The sequence below is a fragment of the Acomys russatus genome, chromosome 11 (genome assembly GCF_903995435.1).
Source record: "Acomys russatus chromosome 11, mAcoRus1.1, whole genome shotgun sequence".
NCBI classification, from domain to species: domain Eukaryota; kingdom Metazoa; phylum Chordata; class Mammalia; order Rodentia; family Muridae; genus Acomys; species Acomys russatus.
The window spans coordinates 39,242,207-39,264,388 of NC_067147.1; the positions used below are offsets into that span (position 1 = coordinate 39,242,207).

Genomic DNA, 22,182 nt, shown 5'->3' on the forward strand with positions numbered 1-22,182 from the left:
TTGAAAAACCAAGATGGACGGCATGCAAAGAATGCCACATGAGATTGTCCTCTGGCCTCCATATGTGCACATACGTACCTGCACACATGTGAACCCAAACACACTTACCACTGAAAAGGTGGAGATTGGAATTGGTCTCTTAGCATTTAAGAGAGAGGGGGGTCGTGGTGCCCAGCTTTCAATCCTGGCAAGGGTTTGGCCAGGCACGAACCCTTGGCCTGGCACATCTTAAAGGGCAAAGCCAAACTCATCCTCCCCTCTTAACCCTGCATCTCCAAGCCTGCCTCAGGGGGAAGGGAGCTATCTTCCTGGGCATGGAATTTGGAATTTTCCAGATCCAGTCCTACCTGATGGCTGTGCAGGAGCATCCCAGGACCAGGAAGGGTGGCATGGCCTCCCAGGTAATGAATGGTTTGCTGTGTGCACAGTTGATACATTTCACTCACTTGCCTGGCACCTGCGGAGCTAGGATTTGTGTCTGTGTTGGTACAGGTATCGATTCTGTCAGGAGGTAATTACTGGACAGACAGTACGGGGAATACCTGCTGGCCACAGCTGTGGCGTCAGCAAATAGGATTCAACAACCAGTTAGTACAAAGAAGTCCTGGTTTCCGAGGCCAAGGGAGAGAAGAACCTGTTTGCAGCCCTGACCCTGCACAGGGGCAACCACAGGGGACTAGCACGGCCATGTCTAGGCAAAATACCTTTCCTACACACAGTCTCTGCCTGAATGGCTTTCTCTCTGCTGGCCACTGTTTGTACAAGCACCTCCAGTTAACCAAGATGCTATAGGCATTTTGCTGGCAGCACACAGGCACATAGCAAGAAGTTCTTTGACACTTGTTGAAAACGTGATTGAAGGCTCACACTGGGCTGGGAGGATTGCTAGCTCATTTGGTAGAGTGCTTGCCTGGCATGTACAAAGCCCCAGAACCATATAAACTAGGTGTCATGACATCTACCTCTAGGCCCAGCACTTGAGAAGTAGAAGCAGGAGGATCAGGAATTCAAGGTTATTTTGCTTATGTAGTGATTTCCGCATGCTCCTTTTATCCACCAGTTTCCAATACCTCCCACTCTTGGCTGTGTGTAGGGTGCTAGAGGGCTGTGGGATGGTCCAAGCCTGTAAGCCCAGCCTTGCAAGGATGTCTGCCCAGAGCAGAAGCAGCATGCTGGAGCCACAGACATTGGAGTCTAGGCGGGGTATGTTAACTTTGTACCAGCCACTGATGTAAACGAAAGCAAATCTCCCCCATTCAACCCCCACCACCCCAACCTTTCAAAACAGAGAGACGGTCACGACACCTGGGCTGAGCAAGGGTTCTAACCCATGCTCCCTCATGTCATTCCTGCCAGCACTTTGCACAGAAAGCGGGACATTTTCTATGGACCTCTAGAGCAGAGAGCCTCCGGGAAAGCTGTGGTCCAAGCACAGAACTGTAGCTGAAAGGGAGAAGAGACTGTGTAAGGCAGGCTTTGGAGGCACATCCTGCCAGTTCCTGCCTGCTCCTATTTGTTTGGTTGCACACAGGGAGGTAATAGGACAGTATCCCAGGATGGACACACCCCCATGAGTAACTTCACCAACTTCTTGTGAATCCTCATGGAGAGGAGAGGTGGTCCTCGCGGAAATTGTACGTTCACATCATCCAGTGCATTTTAAACACACCGAGTCCAGATCATATTCCACACCAGCTGGACTAGGATCTAGCTCATGGTGGAATCATGATGCGTGACTTCTCCAGATGAGGCTGAGAAGATGGCTCAGTGGATAAAGCATTCACTGAGCAAGTGTGATGACCCAAATCCCAAGCATCAGAACCCACATAAAGCCGGAGGCAGTTGTGTGGCACATCTGTAATCTCAGCACATCTACAGAGAGGCAGGAGGTGGATACAGGAAAACACACACGCACACACACACCATATACAGTAGAAAATAAATTAATGCTCCAGATGATTTCAGTGTGCAGGCAAGACTGGAGCTGAGCTAGACCAGAACCTCCATCAATAAGCATGCTTCTGCCCTGGGCATAGAGTTTTTTTTCTACTTGGAAACACTTGGTAAATTCAGACAGTCTCATTTTAGCCCCCGGGAAAAGCTATAACTAGACCTCTGCCCGCCCACACTCCCACCCCCCACCCCCTGACAACCTCTGGGGAAGCGTGTAGTTCAGGACAAGAACAATAAGCCTGGTGGTCAGGGGAGCTGACATTCCGCTAGATGGTAACTGAGTTGGGCTCTGTGAATCTTCCTTCACCGAGCCAGCTCCTGGACCCCAGGCATGATGCTATGCTGCCCACCCTGGCTCCCAAACTCCCTACTTTGATTACCCCTCCTCTCTCCCCTTCCCTCTCTTCCTCCCTCTCTCCCTCTCCCTCTCCCACTCCCCTCAGCCTGTCACCGCACCATCCTAGGCATTGGGCTTCTGACAGCCATTATGCATTTCCAGCCCTCCAATTAAGAGTCCAGCAGCTCCAAGGGAGGGAGTGACAGACACTTGAGAGACTGAGAAATTGCCATGCTTTCTGAGTGCCCAAGCCAGAGCCCTGGAGGGTTGGGACTGCCCAGAGGAGGGCGAGCAGGCCAGGCCAGGAGCCGAGAGAGCTGCTAGGTGTGGGTGGGCGATGACTTGAGCTCCCATCGCTCTGCTCTCCAGAAACCAATTGTTATCTCTAAAGAGAACTGTCGGAGCAGAATTGATTGCATGTCAGAGCTGGGTACAAAGAGTCTGGAAGGAGAGGCTATGTGACTGGTGGCCCTCCTCACTGTCCACTTGCCCTCCTTTCCCACCAGCCTGTAGTGAGGAGGGTGAGATGGAAGTCAGGGCTGTTCTTAGACAGGTTGCGTATGTGCGTAGGTAAGAGATTGGTCTTGGTTTGTTCTGGATCCTTAAACTGCCGTCCCCTCTCATCCTTTCCAAAGGGTTGCCCACCATGTGCCCCTCTGTAACTCCCTCCCTGAAAAGCAGTTTTTGGTCCACTTAATATGCCAGTGGCCACACCCAACAGCCTGTGAGGCACAAGGGCCGGCTCAAAGAGGGAGGTTAAAACACAGGCACCATGGCATGTGGTCCATTCTATAACCCCAGCCTTATGGAGTTCAAAGCCATCCTCAGCTACCTAGTAAGCCTGAGGAGACCCTCTCGAAGTACACACAGGGGCTGGGGAATTAGCTCACTCAGGAAAAGGCTTTCCTTGCAAACGTAAGAACCTGAGTTCAAATCCCAGCACCCATATAAAAAAAACCATGCATGGCTGTCCCAGTTTGCTCTCTGTTGCTGTGATGAACAACATGACCTAATGCCATTTAGGGAGGAAAGAGCTTGTTTTAGCTTACAGGTTACAGTTCATCATGAGGGGAAGCGAGGCCAGTGCTCAGGGGAGGAGTCTGAAACAGAAACCAAGGAGAAAACAGCCCAGGCTCACCCGCCTAAGGAATGGTACTGCTCACAGTGGGCTAGGCCCGCCTTCATCAATTAGCAATCAAGAAGATGCTCCACAGACATGCCCAGAGACCAGTCTAATGGAGGTGACTCCTCTAGTGAGGTTCCCTCTCCCCAGGTGTGTCAAGTTGACGTCTAACATTAACTATCACATGGTATTGCACACCTATAACCCTAGCTCTGAGGAAACAGGGACAGGCACCCTGAGGCTCACTGGCCGGCAGCCTGCTTAGCTAAATGGGTGACCTTCAGGTTCAATGGAAAGCCCTGTCTCTAAACATAAGATGGGAGCCATAGAGCAAGACATCTGATGTTGAACTCTGGCCTCTACATGCGTGTGCAGGCACTCACATATATGAACATATGCATACCACAGGCCTGGGAGCCTCCAGCATCCCCCACACCCCCACCCATCGTCTCTTCGGGAGTGGGATTAGAACTCTCCATCATAAACAGCCTCCCCCAAGACTGGAGCTCAATATGAGGGATTATCTGAGACCCACTTTTGTGGGACTAGTCTGTTTCTGTTGGCTTCCTCCCTGAAGCATTGGGGACACGGAAGAGGCCTAGTCTCTTCCCTCATCTGTTTTCCATCCAGCACTGTCACCGTCTGAGGACCATGAGTGTGGTCCAGCCTGTCCTAGGCACCATTCCCTCTCCCTGCTGGGTCACCTGCGTTTATCTGCTTGTCTGTGGCATCTTTTTTTTTAAACATATACATTTATATCATTACACGTATATACAATAAACTACCTATAGCAAGAAGAACCATGACACAACCGGGAATTATATAAACGTTACATTCTTAGTGTTTCGGTTATTTGTATTTGATAGCCTTGAAGAAAACATCTGTGGCATCATGAGTGGGATGTGAAGCTGGGTTCTACGGAATGTCCTTCATCTTACTTGGTTTGGCCTCTAGGCATCAAGAGCGGCTGTGAGACTTAGGTGTGAAGCCAGGCCCGCTTCTGGCCAGCCTGGATTCCCAAGAATCCACACTCATCCTGCATACACTAGTCTCGGCTAATTAACTGTGCTGGGAACTCACCACCCCTCGACACTTCCCTGGGCCCAGTTCCCTCCTCCTCCTCCTCCTCCTCCTCCTTCTCCTCCTGGCATCCTTTTGGGCCACAGGGACCACACAGGTGAAGAACATTAACTCAGAGAGATGGTATTTTATCATGTTGCCTCTCAGCTGGTCGCACTGGCCCCCCCCCAGCCCCCCCCCCCAAGCTATCAGTCAATAATGCTAACGACCAGCAAGGTGAAGCCAGACTGACTTCAGGGCAGTGATGTCTGTAAATTCTGCCTGCTTGCGTGTTGCTGTAGCTGATTACTTAAGCCTCCTGTCAGTAGATAGAGCCTAGGGAGGCCCCTACACTTCAAGGAGTACCAGGGAGGTGGGGCATTGGTTCGGACAGGGATCTTTCCCAGTAAGGATCGTTAACTCTTTCCTACAGTCCCCACCTAATACATAAAGCTTTGCAAAAGAAGCCCGTGGCTAACGCCCTCCCACCCACCTCCATGAGAAATTTTAAGTGAATTGCTCAGGTTTTTGCTCAGTATGTGTCCCAGGCTGGCCTCAGAGTCTCAATACTTCTGCCTCAGACCTTCCCTTCATTTGTGACAGATAGGGTCCCTCATAGCTTTACCAAGGATGCCCTTTAAACTTTGATCCTCCTGCCTCCACCTCCCAAATGCTGAAGTTACAGATGTGTGCCACCACACCTGGTATTAGCTGTTTGCAGTACTAGGCGTACACCTTAGAGTTTCCGGCATGCCAGGCGAGCACTCTGCCAGCTGAACTATATATACCCCTAGCCCCTCAGGAAGCCCCACGAGTGCTGGGATCATACGTGAACACCACCACACCCGGAGACTTTAAGGAATTTTGCTTTGGGTTCATGAGGGCTTCTAGAACCTCGTATCATAGGACCTCCAGGGTTAGATGAAGGAGACAGAAGCTACCCCAGAATGCCTTGTTGAGCCCGTAGCATCTTATGTGCCATCGTGTGGAATAGAAGCTGAAAGCCTAGTAGAAGCAAGAATGAAAGGGGCTTACAACCCTATGCTGGAGTCTTAGTCTCAAAAAAAAAAGAGGGGCTGCAGAAATGGCTCAAGGGTTTAGAGCACTGGCTGTGTCCGGCTGGAAGGTTGGCTGTTGAGTGTCCTGAGAGGTCAGATTGCTGTCAGACGTGGCTCCTGGACATGAACATGGACGTGGTCATGGTAAATTGGAACTTCCAGATTATGGATAATGGAAAAACAAAGGGACACCATTGGAAACAGTGCAGAAGAAGCTTGCTGCCGGAGGGCTGAGGGATCCAGGGTTCGCGATGAGGTTTGGTGATACACAGGCAGCTTTGCGAACAATGTCACCTTCAGGAACGGGGGTTTGCTGTGTGTGTGGAGCTGTAGTGGCCGAGTACTTCCTGACTAACCAGAATGATGATAAGAAGGATCACTAAAGAGAGATCCTGGGGTTATCTTGTGCTTTTCTTTCATAAAAATAAGATTTTCCAGCCAGGCGTGGTGGCGCATGCCTTTAATCCCAGCACTCGGGAGGCAGAGGCAGGCGGATCGCTGTGAGTTCGAGGCCAGCCTGGTCTACAAAGTGAGGCCAGGATGGCCAAGGCTACACAGAGAAACCCTGTCTCGAAAAACCAAAAAAAAAAAAAAAAGATTTTCTCACTGTAGCATCCTAGGCTGTGTGTTTGTCCTTCTGAAAGAGTGTTAGCACGGTTTAATAACTAAGGAAAACTTAAACTTGCAGAGGACCCAGGTTTAACTCCCAGCACCTATATTGTAGCTAACAACCATCTATAATTTCAGTTCCTGGGTATCTGATACTGTTCTCTGGCCTCTACAGGCATCAGGTACATACATGGTACACAAATATGAATGCATGCAAAACATCTACACACATAAAATGAAAATAATGTTTAAAAGTAAAAGGCAGCAGGGTACAGTGATACCCAGCACTTGGAAGGCAACAGCAAAGGGATTAGGAATCAGGTGAGCCCTGTCTACTTAAGGAGTTTGGGACCAACCCAAGCTACCTGAGACCTTGCTGCAAAACAAAAAAACAAACCTGGAAAGATGGCTCGGTGGTTAAGAGCCCTCGTGCCCTTCCAGGAGATCTAAGTTGGGTTCCCAGCACTCACGTCATACTGCTTTTAACTGCCTGTAATTCCAACTCCAGGGAATCTGATTCCATTTTCTGGAGCATGCTCTCGTGCATGCACACACACGCACAAACACACTTTTTAAAAAATCTTTTTTTTTTTTCATTTTTTTTTATTGAAAAAATTAAAATTCATATTACATCTCAATTGCTATCCCATCCCGTGCATCCTCCCATTCCTCCCTCCCTCAAAAAAATCTTTTTAAAATCAGCAAGAATGTTATCAGGGACTGGAGGGGCACCAGCGCACATGGCAAGAGGTGGCTTTTGAGTAGGGATTAGAGGAACATCAGGACGGGGGTGGGGGGTGGGGGGGGCGCGGAGTGGTCCGCAGCGGCCAAAGCGACAAGACCTTTCTCCATTACTAGTCGTACATAATGGGCTCTGGACCAGGGCAGCGCATTTGACACGGACACACTTGGTGTCCTCATCCTAAGACACAAATCACTCCACCTCCTCTCCATCCTCTTTCCTCCTTGGCTTCTTGTCCAGACTCACAGAGCATAAATGATCTTTCTTAAGTTTCATCCTGAATGCGCCTGGCTGGCCTCTTGGGCTTGTCATCTGCTAGCTAGACTGCTCTGGCCTGCCGATTGTGCCAGCGTTGACACGGTCTGTGGCTCCACAGCTCCTATCTCCGAGCTGCTTCTGTCTCTTTAGCGTTAGTCACTGGGAAAACGAGTTGGCCGCTCTGTGGTGCATCATAGGGGATTTAGAGAAAGGGCTCAGGCAACAGAGAGCTGGGCTACTTAAGCTTGCAGGTAGGTGTGGAGGAAGCAGCAAGAATGGAGGTAGGCAGCCTCTTGCAGGGCCTGGAGTCCCCAGCTATCCTCCAAGACTGGGCTGCAGCAGGGATTTGTGCAGCACTCAGCAATCCATCACAGTGTGCAGTGCATTACAGAGAGACCCTTTTAGCCAGGCGTGGTGGCACACATCTGTAATCCCAGCACTCTGAGAGGCAGAAGCAGGTGGATCTCTCTGTGAGTTCGAGGCCAGCCTGGTCTACAGAGGGAGTTCCAAGATAGCCAAGGTTATATACAGAGAAATCCTGTCTCAAAAATAAATGAACAAACAAGAAACTGAGGAAGGAGCTGCGGTCTCCAGTAGCAGAAGGGGAAGTGGGATGGTTTAGCAGATCTGAGCCCCATCTCTGAAGTGGGAACATTGTGACAGTCAAGGTTATGAGGCCTAAGCAACCTGCCTATCCTGATTACCTTTAGGAACAGAGAGAGAGAAAGAGCCAGAGAAGGCAAGACCGACTTGTCCCTGTCCCTGTAGGTGCTCGTTAGGATCAGGGATTGCCCTTCCTGTTTGACTCACTGACTCGACCTTGGTCACCAAGAATCTGAGGCTTAATTTTTTCTTTTTTATCTATAGACTGGATCTGTGGTGGTTTGAGTGAAAATGCTCCCCACCTCCCCAGTGGCCTTGTTGGAGGAAATGTGTTATTAGGGGCCACACTTTGGGGTTTCAGATGCATAAGCCAGGCACAGTGTCTCTGTCTTCTTGTTGCCTGTGGATCAAGATGTAGAACTCTCGGCTCTTCCTCCAGCACCCTGTCTGCCTGCATGCTGCCATACTTCCTGCCATGATGATAATGGACTAAACCTCTGAACTGTGAGCCAGCCCCAATGAAATGTTTCCTTTGTAAGAGTTGCTGTGGTCATGGTGTCTCTTCTTCACAACAATACGCCCCCAACTAAGACAGGATCATTGTGAGGAACCTTCTAGAACAAGGTCTCAGACATCAGTTTCTGGAAATATCTTTCTCTGCTAGGCCCTCTTAAATAAGCTGCCAGGCTCCTGTGTGACAGGCACTTAGAAGCAGCTTTTGCTAAAAGCCATTCTACTCTTAGCAGATGACTCACTTGAGTTCACAGGTCACTCAATGCAAAGAAAAAAGCCTGACATCTGTGCCTTTATCTGTGTCTGTCTCCTTGACTTCTACACCCGCCTGACAGGCATGTTAGTCACTCAGGAATGCTTCTGGACCCACCTCACCCCCCTAGTTTGGAGGCTGAAGGCACAGAAGTGAGTCACTGTCCTACCTTGGATTCTAGGAACAGCAAGGGCTGGGGGCACAGAGCATCCCCTAGATGTAATGCAGTCTCACCCAGAAGCTCGTCATCTTGCCAGACCATATCAGTCCCCAGCAATGGTGACAACAGTTGGCAGTTTAATAATTTATTTGTGAGACCCCTCTGAAGGACCAGAGCTGAGATAAGCTTGACCAAGATTGCTAAATTATGCTCATACCTCTTGCTTCTACCCCAATTCTTTCGTTATTTATTTATATTTCTTTGTTTATTTTGTTTTTTTTTCAGACAGGATCTCTTCTATGTAGCCTTGGCTGTCCTGGAGTAGCTTTGTAGATCAGGCTGGGCTCAAACTTACAGCAATCCACCTGCCTCTGCCTCCCGAGTGCTGGGATTAAAGGCATGAGCCACCAGGCCCGGCTTCTTTCATTATTTAAACCAAAGTTTCCCATCAGTACCCTGAGGATGGCTTTGGGGTCACTTTGTCTATTGACACAGCATCCCTTTTGCAGGCTCTTGATATGAAAGTGAAAGTAATTTTTAAATGGACCGGAAGGCAACTAGGGCAGTATCATTGGCGTTTGAGAAAAACAGGGCTTTCTTCCTCTTAGCCCTTTCTCTCCCATGGCTTTGCCCTCTAATCATGGCTGTTGAGCTTAGGGGGAAACTTAAAGAGGAGAAGAGAGTTTATTCTGGAACCAAATATGAGTGGCCATGGCCTGAGAATACTAATTCAGATTACCCCCAAATTCCATGTCCCAGCATAGTAATGGTGTGAAGTCTATCATAACAAAACAGAGGAAACTGTAAGTAAATCACTTTTCTTTTTTATTTTATGTATTTACTTTTCAAGACAGGATCTCTCTGCTTAGCCTTGGCTGTCCTGTATTCGCTTTGTAGACCAGGCTGGTCTCGATCACTGCCTCCTGAGTGCTAGGATTACAGGCGTGCACCATCACCGTCCACCCAGTAAATCACTTTTCAGAGGCATCAGTGGAAACATGAAGTCTCGGAAACTATTCACCTCGGATGCTGTTTGTTGCCTTCTCAGCTCAGAACTGGAGTCTGTTTGTATACTTCAAAGGATTTACCTAAATGTCATGAGCTGTTAGGTCACTTGTGGAGAAGGACAATAAATGGCTGTTTTGAGGGCTAAAGACAGCCCAGAATAAATTGACTCTGGACTCACATTCTAAATCCAGCACAATCAATCAGTCAATCAATATTATCAACCAGTCGGCAAACATTGAAGTTCTCACCCATCAGTCAGCCTTGCCGAAGGTTCAGTGCAAAGGGTGATCCTTTTCTAGAACTTCCTTCAGAGCACCCATTTACATATGCCTTGAAGAATCAATTGGTATTCTAAAATTTAACCGTTACAGAACATTTAGATAAAGCTTGACAAACACTGACATGTTATTATCTCAATCAAGCATAAAATCTTTGTCTTTTATATATAGTACTAAGAATAGATCAGTAACTCCATTTTTGAAGAGATATTTTGTTGTTTTGTGTGTGGGTGTTTTACCTGAACTGTGCACTATACGCATACAGTGCTGCTAGAAACCGAAGAAGAGAACTGGATTCCCCTGGAACCGGAGTTACAGACAGTTGCGAGCTGTCCCATGAGGCTTGGGGATTGAACCTCGGTCCTCTGGAAGAACAGCCAGTGCTTTCAGCCATTGGATCATCTTTCCAGCACCAGTAACTCCGTATGTTAATGAAAATCTAAGAAACCCTATAGAAAATGTGGACATAACATAGATCAAATGCAGCTGGGCAGTGGCATACTCCTTTAATCCCAGCACTTTGGAGGCAAAAGCAGGTAGATCTCTGTAAGGTCGAGGCCAGCCTGGTCTTACAAAGAGAGTCCAGGACAGCCAAGGCTACACAGAGAAACCCTGTCTTGAAAAACAAAAACAAACAAAAAATTTTTTAACTTGTTTTCTTAACTAATTTGTTAGATTTGCTTCAGTTTTGTGACTTCAGAGGAATTTGTACTAAGTTCATGGGACAGCTTACTTAGAAGCCAACTTTAATCAAAGTATCTCCCACACCACCCTTTCTCTCCTCCTCCTCCTCCTCCTTCTTCTTCTCTTTCTTCTCCTTCTGAGACAGGGTTTCTCTGTGTGGCCTTGGCTGTCCTGAATTATCTCTGTAGACCAGGCTGGCTTCCTCACAGCAATCCTCCTGCCTCTGCCTCCCAGGGCTGGGATTAAAGGCGTGTGCCACCCTGCCCTGCTCTTTTTTATTTTTAGGATTAATTTATTTTATTTTATTTTAAATATATGGGTGTTTTGTCTGCGTGAATATCTGTGTTCCACATGTGTGTAGGGTGCCCACAGAGGCCAGAAGAGAGTGTCTGCTCCCCTGGGGCTGGAGTTACAGGTGGCTGTGAGCTACAGTGTGGGGCTGGGGGGTCAAACCCAGGTCCACTGAAAGAGCAGCCAGGGCTCTTAACTGCTGAGCCATTTCCAGCTCCAAGGATTTTATTTTTAGTTGTGTGTTTATGGGGAGGTATACCTGCAGGGCTCAGTAGAGGGCCTTGGGTCCCCTGGAGCTGGAATCACAAGTAGTTATGAGGCACCTGTCATAGGTGCCAGGAAACAAATTCTTACCTCGGTTCTTGAGATTCATACAAGGGGTGTGGGGTGTGGGGGGCTGGGGGGTGGGAAGGCCTGAGGCACACTGAAACGGGATCAGTGACCCTCACTCTTTTTTGTGTTTTTGTTTGAGACAGGGTTTCTCTGTGTGGCCTTGGCTGTCCTGGACTCACTTTGTAGATCAGGCTAGCCTCAAACTCACATTGATCCACCTGCCTCTGCCTCCCGAGTGCTGGGATTAAAGGCATGTGCCACCACACCCAGCCCATGACCCATAACAAGGCATCCATTTGGAGGAAAAGAGATCCTTGAATCCCTGGAGGTCCAGCTTTCAAAAGGACTGTCTGTGGTGGGAGAGACACGTCAGTGGGTAAAGACACTCGCTGCCAATCCTCATGGCCTGAGTTTGATCCCTGGAACCCACATGGTCAAAGTTGAGAACTGACTGCAGCAGATTCTCCTTCCACAGCCATAGTTGGTGTGCATACACACACACCCCCTAAATAAATAAATAACTGTGATGATTTTTTTTTTTAAGGTCTACATGGTGTCTGGGCCAACAGGTAAAGGACAGAAATGCTGGGCCAGCTTCTAAAGGGAAAGCTTTATCATGTTGACATCACAGGGAAATCCTAAAAGACTGAGACAAACACTGTCAGGAGCATGGCCACGAGAAAAGGGAGGGAAAGTAGACGTGAATGGACGCACACAGCAGTGCTGGGACGCTTGGTGCGTGCTGCTTAGAGCTGGGGCTGTGCAGTGAACAAGATCCTTTCTCTTTCGTGGGGCAAGCGGTAAGTTGCTATGGCCTGAGAACCTCAGTTGCCAGAGGAGGAGCTCGAAGCTTCTAGGGAAGTCTGAGGCAGCTGCTAAAGGACAGGAGACAAACTCCTGAAGCAGACCGAGGCCCTCACCCAACAGGATGCTGGCAAGTGTGACTTGGAGTAGAGAGAGAGAGATCCTCTGCAAACACCAGGGTGGAGGAGTTGCAGACCAGCCATTCTTTGGCGGGGCTAGGTAGGCTGGTGAACAAATTCCTCCCAAGGATTAGAGCTTGTTAAAAGCAAGTTTACTTAGTGTGCAGCAAAGATAACAGAGGGCATGGAGGTAACAGAAGAGCTACCAGCATGTGTGATGGGGTCCCCACTTCTCATTCAGCGAACTTCCTTAAGTGAGGACTGCTCAAACCAATCAGTGCGCGTTTGTAGATGGTCAGGGAGAGCTGCCTCATTCACAAGAGCCTTGGCCAGTGACTCCCAGCATACATATTAAGGCAGCCCAGACTGGTTGATAATGGGTCCTAGGCAGTTTAAGTGAGCCATTCTGCATGTAATTTCTTGTCATGAATATGGATGAGGCCAGCTCTGGGGGTCGCTGTAGTTGATCTTTTTTGTTTGTTGTTTGGTTGGTTTTGTTTTTCAAGACACGGTTTCTCTGTGTAGCCCAGGCTGTCCTGGAACGCACTCTATAGACCAGGCTGTCCTCAAACTCAGAGGACTGCATCTGCCTCCCGAGTGCAGGAATTAAAGGCGTGCGCCACCACTGACCAGCTGCAGCTGGTCCATCTTGGAGCTAGTTACTCTTGGCTGTACATCTGAAGGCCAGCGCTTTGGGACTGCAGCTTGGAGCCTTTTCATCATATCCTTTGAAATCTCTCTATGTTAACATCTTCCATTCCTTTGGGCTCAGTGTTAGTGACCATACTGACATTAAACACGTGTCTGCAAGTGGATGGCTGTAGAAGGCCCCTCCGTCCCCTTCCCCCCTGCTTAGCATCCTTTCCCTGCTTCATTAATTCTTCCTGGTGCTGATTAAATCTCCAGTCTTCGGCCTTCATTTTATCTCTTTAATTGGCATATCAACTGGGATGCCCAGCCTAGCCTGTCGGGACTGCAGGAACCCGGGCTTTTACCCTAACACTCCAGATACCACTGGGCCTTCATTTCCCTCTGTGCCCCATGGAAGTTGCTGTCAGTGAAATGACCTGACCTTGCTAAGCCAAATGCAAGGCATTTCTGGTTCTTGGTGATGGGACATGGGGGCTTGTGTTGCCTACCTGCCTCCTGTCAGCTGCTGTCTGGGAAGATGAACCCAAGAAATGAGCCTTGTCTTCTTGTCATTAGCCCCCCACCACAACCAACAGGGGGCAGCAAGGAGCTTGCAGGGCTGCTGCAGGTGGTCAGCAGATGCAAAGGAAGTGGGTGAGCTAGCAGATGTCACTCCACTCCAAGGGAAGAAAATGTTTGACCTGCATTCTGCATTCTATTTACCTTGGACTCTGGCCTCTCCCTGGTCTGTTGGGGACCATCCTGTCCTTCCACCTGCAGTAGTTCCTCTTGTCAGGCAGGTGATGACACTCCAGCATCTATCTGTCTTGTAGTTGGTCTTCTTGCTGGGTTCCACTGTGCAAGCTGTACACTGAAGCCCTGACCTAATAATACACAGCCCTTCCTCGGGGAGCTGAGTGGCCCATCACCCTGAAGTCTTAAGTGGATGAACCTCTCCTTTTCAGCCCCCTTCCATCTGAAGATCTGGCTGCCTGTGTGTTGCTCCCCTCTGCTTAGGCTCATCCAGCTGAAGGTGGCACAAGCTGGGTCAGAAGGCTGCCTGGGAAATGGCACAAGGGACACGGGGCCAGTACCCATCATACATGCCCTGCTTGGTCATCTAGCTGAATGCCTCTCTGGGCTTTGTCCTACATGGAGGATAGAAATAATCATGGCACGCGGGACCTGGGGAGATAGTCGAGCAACTGAAATCATGTATTCACTTGAAGAAAACCGGAGTCTGGGTTTCCAGCTGTCAATACTGCGTGACTCAATGCCTATAACTCCAGCTCCAGGGGATCCAAGGCGCGCGCGCGCATGCGCGCGCGCGCGCGCACACACACACACACACACACACACACACACACACACACACACACACACCACACACATATATTCTGGGCCTTTCTGTATCAGCCTCCTCATCTGTGAAGTGGACAGAGGAGCCCCTGACCTGCTTCGGCTTCCTCAGAAGTCTTGTGATGCACAGGGCAAGATTGGCCAGAGCTGATGGCCTCTCTTTGTTGTCACCCTAGCAACCAAGCCTAGAGGGGAGATCAGTGCTATGGGAGCCTTCAGAGTCCACCACCTCCTGGCCATATTGCCCTGGGTACCATCTTCAAAGAACTCAAGGTATATGTCAGAAGGGAGAACAAGGCACCTTGCTGAAGGTCTGGAGTGTATCTCTGCCAGGGGGCAGCCAGGCCTGACAGCCTCAATTGAAAGCCTTGGGGGAGACAGACTGACCAGAGCTAGGGTCCAGGAACCATCAAATGCAACCACACACACATCCTTTGATGGAGCCGTTGCCTGTGCTCCTCCTGGCCAGCAGCCGAAGGCATTCTCACACTAGCCTTTAAGGACGCATCATGTGGCCTGTATGTCCATCACTGGCAAAGTACCGGGAAGAGGCAACGAGGATCAGAGCATGGCACACTTGGCTGCAGTTCAGACAGGTGATTAGATATCTTCAAGGCCTTGGAAATTGATCCCACAACACGCCTTAATGTATCCCAAAATGTTGGGCGCTTGCCAACCCACACCGCCATGGACACTCGGTGCCCCCAGCAGTAAACACTACAAAACCAAAAACAACTCCGGGCATTGGAAAACCATCAGTCTGCAGCTATCATGAAGATGGACACAGCGAGGACTGTCATGGACGTCCAGGAGGTGTCAACGGGTGGGAAACATTGATGAGGAGACTCCGCCTGCCTGTTTTTAAATTGTGTTCCCACAGAGTTCTTGTTATTTGCAAATGAGGAGGAAATAGCAATAATTATATGGTAGAGGAATCTAGCACCACACTTGACAGAGTGATCGCAACAACCTTCAAGACGACTGTGTGACTATGCAACTGTGAGCCTCTCAGGCGCACACCACCTGTGCAGGCTTGCAGCTGAACATCTGTGTCCTCACAGAACCATGGGAATGAGGAAAGTAAGGTTGGGGCGGGGCTAGAAATGACTGTGGAGGAAAGCTGGGGTGTCTGTGGGCTTGCTGGGGCCATGTTACTTTTTGTTGTGTTTAGTGTTTTATATTTTGTACTTATTTGTTTTGTTTTTGGTTTGTTTGTTTATTTGTTTGAGACAGGGTCTTTCTAAGTAGTTCTGACTCCTGGAACTCACTCGGTAGGCCAGGCTAGCTTCCAACTCACAGAAATCCACCTGCCTCTGTCTCCCAAGTGTTGGGAATTGGACTCCAGTCCTTAGGTCACAAGTGCCTTTACCAGATAAAACTGTTACCACCTGCCACCTCATTTCTGACTCTGTACTGGAACTTAAATCAGGTCATTACTGCCTATATTTTTGACAAAGAGCCTTGGGTGTGTTTTGAGATAGGTCCTATTTATTTATTGTCTTTGAATAAATTGAACAGCTGATAATTTGAAACTTGATTTCCATATTCTATAGGTTAGCATTTGGGACCCAGAGCTAAGACAGGAAAGACTTGCTCTAACACCCAGCCTCTGCTTGGCCGTCTGGGGCAGTCCTACTGGCATGTGACACAAGGGGACGTGTGTGGGCTCCTAATGTCAAATTATGAGCCAAGATAGCCACAAAGGGCTGTTGTCCTGTCCAGGTCCTCAGCAGTACTGGCCTGTAGGTGGGTGGGTGGATAGAACATAGCCCTGCTTTAGTGACCCCTCAAGGGCACAGTGGACCAGGTGATGGGACAGAGAATGGTGCTACCACCACTGATGAGAATTCCACATGTCACCAGACACAGCGTCCTCATCCATCAGTTCATATACATAATATGCTTTGTTCTTGACAACATATCCGTTGTTCTTCTGGGGGAAATGTCATGTTAATCAATTCTGTATGTAGTGTTACTTCTACCAAGACCAGGCAGAGTTCATGTTGATCTACCACTGAACAGGTCCTGACATCTAAGCTGCTTACATCATCTGATGTCATGATATAAATGTGATGCTAGGGGCTGGAGAGATGCCTCAGCGGTTAAGAGAACCGTCTGCTTTTCCAAAGGTCCTGAGTTCAATTCCCAGCAACCACATGGTAGCTCACAACCATGTATGGTGAGATTTAGTGTCCTCTTCTGTTGGGCAGGCATACATGCAGGCAGAACATTGTATACATAATAAATAAATCATATATATGTATTATATATATATATATACTTTGTTCTTTCCAATGTAATTATATTTATTTTGCGTGTGGAGGTCAGGGCAACTTACAGGAGTAAGTTCTGTCTTTATTGATTTATTGATTGATTGGTTGATTGGGTTCTCTCTATCATGTGGTCCCAGGGATCGAATTCAGGTCCTGGGACTTGTAGCACACATGGAGATTTGTGGACGACCGTCCCAAATCTGTCCCTCCTCTCACCATGTGGGTCTCTGAGATTGTCCTCAGGTGACCAGGCTTGGCAGTAAGCGCCTTTACCTCCCGAGCCATCTCACTGCCCCTCCCTCTTTGCCTTCTTTGATACAAAATCTCATGTAGCCCAGGCTAGCCTCAAACTCTCTATGTAACCGAAAATGGCCTTGAATTTTCTGATTCTCCTGCATCCTGCACCTACCTCCCACGTGCTAAGGTTACAGATGTGCGTCACTACACCTGTTTTATCCATTTCTGGGGACTGAACCCATAGCTTCATGCAAGCTAGGCAAGCACTCTATCAACTGCATTGCACCCCCAGCCTCTAAGCTGGCTTTTTTCTTAATCACTGTATCGCAATCTATCACATGCCACATACTTTGTACATTGAAAGCATACAGTTCAGTGGGCTTCGGCATGGCATGTTACTAATTTAAAACACTGTGATACAGGGCCAGCAAGATGTGCTGTAAATGCTGTTTTGACCATTTTTAATGTATTTCTTGGTGGCGTTGACTGCTTTTATAATGCCACCATCTATTTCCAAGGTGGCTGCCTCGCCCTGAGCTCTTCCATCTCCTGGGGGCCTGTGCTCTGCTGCCTCCATGAACTTGAGGGTGGATGCCAGCTGGAGCCTCTGTGTCCACCTTCTTTCATCACTATCGTATTTTCAAAGCTTATTCTTGTTGAAGCATGTATCTGAATGTTACAGCTGAATGTCCTTTTTGTTACAGCTGAATGCTATTCCATTACACTCATGTACTCTCCCATTTATCTGTTGGTGGATATGAGGCTATGGTGACTAGTTTTCCTGTTCTCTTCACGGAGCAGGCTTTAAATGCCTGTCTTGAATTCTTTTGAGTGTACTGCGCCTTATATGGTGATTCTGTTTCTCACATGACTGATCCGATCCTCCCCCCTCCCCCACTCCCTCACCCCATCCCCACCCTCATAACTACTTGCTGTTTTTTGAAACAAGGTCATTTGTCGCCCAGGCTACCCTCAAACTCACTATGTAGTCGAGGGTGACCTTGAACTCCTTATCTTCCAGGCACTACTTCCCAAGTGCTGGGATTACAGGCATGTGCATCCATGCCAGCCTGAGTCCTCATGCATAACGCTGCGTTTCCACTGTGTGGCTCTGGGATCCTGAAGGACCCTCCCTCAGGGATGGGAGCCCCTGAGCTGAGCCCTACGTGGTGATTGGCCTATGAGCAGCAAGCCCCTGGCAGCTTTCTATGCTCCAAATATTCACACTCCACGATCCTTCCCAGCCTGCTTGCTCCCCCTCCTCTTAACCTGTCCCCTCTCTCCCTGGCAGATGTTCCTGTGGAGAAGCTGGCCACCATGCCATCTCTGCGCGTCATCAACCTGCGTCTCAACCCACTGAACGCCGAAGTGCGGGTCATTGCCCCACCGCTCATCAAGTTTGAAATGCTTATGTCTCCAGAGGATGCACGGGCCCCTCCGCCTTAGGACACACTCGTTGTGCCCACCCCAGCAAGGGACAAAGGCTCCTGGCCTGCCACCCTGAGAGGAGGGAGGGCCCATGGGAGGCCAGGCTTGGGGAGTGGGGATGGGTGGGCCAGACAGCATACAGTGGGAGGGGCGAAGCTAAGCCAGGGTAGGTAGCTTAGCGCCTTAGTGAGCTCTGGTGCTCCTGAGGGAGGAGGTAGGTAGAGCTAGAGCCTGGGCTCAGGGCACTCGCTGCTGCTGTGCTGACTTGGGTAGGTCTCTTGCTGTCTCTGAGCTCGGTTACTTGGGAAGATGAAAGGTAGAGGAGAGTCTCTCCTGCTTGGGGCCCCTTGGAGGTTCTGCCTCCACATCGTCAGTCACCCTCTGTGCTTGTGAATGCGGCTTACTGAGCATTTTATGGACCTTATGATTCGAAGCCTTGTTTCTAGTGTGAGAACCAGTCACCCTCCTGAGAGGCGACCACCTGCGTCTATTTATTGCCTTCTGAGGACTCAATGGTGCCCTTCGTGCTGCCACATCCTAGTTGTCAGGGTCCTTGGACTGGTCGGAGCCTGAACCAAGAGTTTGGATGCCTAGACCCTGTGACTGGGGCCTTGCGACTGGAGTGTTTATGAAGGAACCTATGGACATCTGGCCGGAGGACAGAGGGGCAGCTCCTGGCAGCTCATTCTTGTCACAAAGCATCGCGGGGAGGATGTCCTATGGGCTCCGCTCTGTTGCCTCCCTGAGATGGCCTGGGGTGGCCAGGTGTTGCCCGCAGGGCCACAGGAGACACAAAGCCATCTGTACTGGTGACTGTGACCCAAGGTCCTTAGGTATCGTATCCTCCTCCACCATCGCCTACCTGTTATGGCCTCCCTCGGGCAACAACCTGGTTGCCTGGTCCTGGCTCAGTAACACCAACCTGGGCCATCCCCATAATCACCAGTGACCTGCCATCTTGAGGACCTTGTGGCCCAGGGGGTAGCCAGAGACTAGGGTGTCCAGCTGTCCCAGTGTGCCTAGAACTGTGGCATTTCCCAGGAGGTGGTTGGGTCCTTGCCCCCTGGTAAGGCCTGTACTTGGGGATATTCTTGACGCCCTCAGGTTTCTATGTATCTACCTCCTTGCCTGAGCAGCAAGCCTGTCAGCTGTCCTGAGACCTGCCTCATTGACACCTTTGTATAGGTCTGTGGAGGCCATGGAGTCCCCAGGACACAGGCAGTGCCGGGCTACTTTGTCTCGAAGGTTTCTCAGTTTTGAACTCAAACTGTTGCTCAGAGCAGAAACCCATCATACGTGTTTGTCTAAGTCCCTGACCCCTCACAGTGCTCCTGGCTCTTGGTAAGGTTGCCACAGGAGCATTGCTGATATCACTGAGGGCTGTGTATCCTAAGCAAAACTGTCCAGTCTGCTCTCATCCCAAGGTCAGTCAGCCAGACAAAGTAGACATGCGTCAAACAAGGCTTGGATGTAGCCCAGACCAGACTGGCTCCTCCCACCCTATGTGCCTGAGTCAGGGGGTTTCACCTTGTTGAAGAAGAGGGGGGCTTTTCTGGGGTGTAAGAGGCACTCTGTGTTTGGATCCTAACAGCTCCACACCAGCTTGCTGGAAATGCAGCCTCCTGTGCTGTACCCCTGTGATGCCAGCACTTGGGAGGCTCAGACTATAGGATTGCGGGTGTGAGGCCAGCCTGTGCTGCACAGTGGGAGCCTCCCAACACAACTGCAGCAGACAAACACAAAAAGTAAAAAAGAGAGTATCCGGCGTGGTGGTACCCGCTTAAAGTCCCAGCCCTCCGAAAGTAGAAGCAGATTCTAGGCCAACCTTGGCCAAGAACAAGAATCCCTGGGCTGTGTGAGACCCTGTCTCAGTAAAGTAAAAGGGAAACTAGAAGGCAGGGTCTCAGGCCTCACAGTGGCATTCTGAGTCGGAACTGTGTCTTAACAGAATCTGATTCCTAAAGGGACGTCATAGTGTGAGAATCAGAAGATGGCCTGGGTGACCTGGGCAGAAGAAGGTTGTCCTCCCCAACCCCCAACTTCCATGGACCTGAGTATAAGCCCCACCTCCCCCTAACTCAGCACTGGGAGACCCTTGCATCGTAGATCGTCCCTCAGTCTCTGTGTCACTGGACTGGTCATATAATGATCACCAGACGATGGCTATGTGTGTCCTGCCTTCCCACCCTACCTCTGGCTGGTTATCCCTGCTTGCCAAGTGGGCTTGCTCCTGGAAGTTGTTCTCTCCGCTGCCTACACATCACGGTGTGGTCTGTCTAGGCAAGCCTGGGCAGCCAGAAGCCTCAAGATCCCAGCTCACAGTGTGAAGAAGCAGTTTGCTTCAGTCTGCAATAAAGGACGTTGTTTTAGTCTCCTCTGCCTGGCCTTGGCTTTTTGCTTTTCTTTCTTTCTGACTATGTATGCAGGGTACTTGACTCATTCCCCCAGCACAGACCCCCCAGGGATTACGGCTGGAAGCCACCTGCCCACCTTTGAAGGGGGACTGCATCTCTTGTGGGAAGCTTGGGTTACAGAGGTTGGGTCTGCTAGGTTGGCCTGCCTGCAAGAGTCCATCAGGAGCGAGCTGTGGACTGTGGGCATTTTCTTATAGAAGGAGTTGGTGGGGATCATCAGCAGACCTACAGTTCTGAGATGCCAGCCGTTCTCCTAACCATTCGTATGCAAGTATATAGGCTAGGGAATGCTAACCGAGAGGCTTCATCTATTTGGCTGCAAGGAGTCCATTATCCATGTTGGGTAAGGGCTTTCCAGTCACCCACACTCCTATAAGCAACTCTTCATCCATGCTCTGTCAAGAAACCCAGTGAGCTCATTGGTTCCCCAGATTTAACGGGTGGGGTGGGGAGACATTGTGTGTCCACACACACACACACACCCCAGGGAGGAATTCTCAAAGCCACAAGGTAGAGAAAGCTGTACTGGGGCAGGCACACAGAATGGACAGCCTACAGCAGAGCCCTGCTGAGCAGTGGAAGAGGCTGTAGTGTGGGAAGGATGAACGGCTCACACCCCCCAGGTGACCCTACTAGTGCCAGACATTGCACCCTCTATCATTTGTTTTCCGGGTCCCTGGTGCTCTGAACAGAGCCATGGACTGGGAGGGCGGGATGCTGATTGAAAGCTCAACAGCTCCTGCTCACCTGATGTGCATTATCAGGAGCTCAGCTCTAGTTGGTGCTGTCCAAACAAACCCTCAGATTGGCTTTGATGTTCCAGTGAGATAACGGCTGTTCTGGGTTCTGGCTTTGATTTTTTGTTTTTTGTTTTTTGTTTTTTTAAAGTTGAATTGGCCAGTCTGAATTTACACTGAGCTGTAAAACCAGAAGCACCATGTTTTGTTGTGGTTTTTTTTTGGGTGGTGGGGAGGGGTTGTTTTTTATTGAATAGACAGAGAGAGTGCTCAGCAGGTACCAGGCACATTATGGCTGTTAACCTGTTTATCCCTTGGTGCAGTCTTAGCTGTGTGATTTACAGAAATCCCTGCCCCTTGCCAAGCCTTGGTTCCCAGCTGCAAAGTGAGGGGTCTGTACTAGGAGATCCCTGAGGAGCTCTCTAGAAATCACACCATCCCTGTTTCTTAGACTCTTAAGGGTTCTGCTTTTAAATGTCCCCTGCTAGTTTGGATCTCAGCTTGCAACTGGACATAAAAGCCTCACATGTCCATCCTGTAGGGACTTTCCTGTGAGGGGGACTGAGATGTTGCACCTGGTTTTTGTTGTTGCTGCTGCTGCTGCTGTTGATTGTTTGAGACTGGGTTTCTCTGTGTAGCCTTGGCTGTCCTGGACTCACTCTGTAGACCAGGCTGGCCTCGAACTCACAGCGATCCACCAGCCTCTGCCTCCCAAGTGCTGGGATTAAAGGCGTGTGCCACCATGCCCAGCTCGCGCCTGGTTTTTTTAGGCAGGACTTTGCATGCAGACAGGATGCCTTGGTCAAGACAGGATGATAACGGTGCAGTTTAAGATGGGTGGACTGTACATGCACTGGGCTGTGATGGCCCACATCTTTAATCCCAGCACTCTGGAGACAGAAGCAGGCAGATCTCTGTG

At 49.7% G+C, this 22,182-nt stretch overlaps 1 protein-coding gene across 2 annotated transcripts in view; it reads left to right on the forward strand.

Annotated features, from left to right (window-relative positions):
- Lrrc20 (leucine rich repeat containing 20) overlaps positions 1–18,256 on the forward strand; it is an 88,876-nt gene extending 70,620 nt beyond the window's left edge. For both annotated transcript variants that reach the window (XM_051153116.1, XM_051153115.1), the window contains exon 5: positions 17,976–18,256. In XM_051153116.1, coding sequence (XP_051009073.1) covers positions 17,976–18,130 — 155 coding nt within the window. In that variant the 3' untranslated portion in view covers positions 18,131–18,256. The remainder of the gene's footprint in view (positions 1–17,975) is intronic.
- Positions 18,257–22,182: the final 3,926 nt, after the last annotated feature.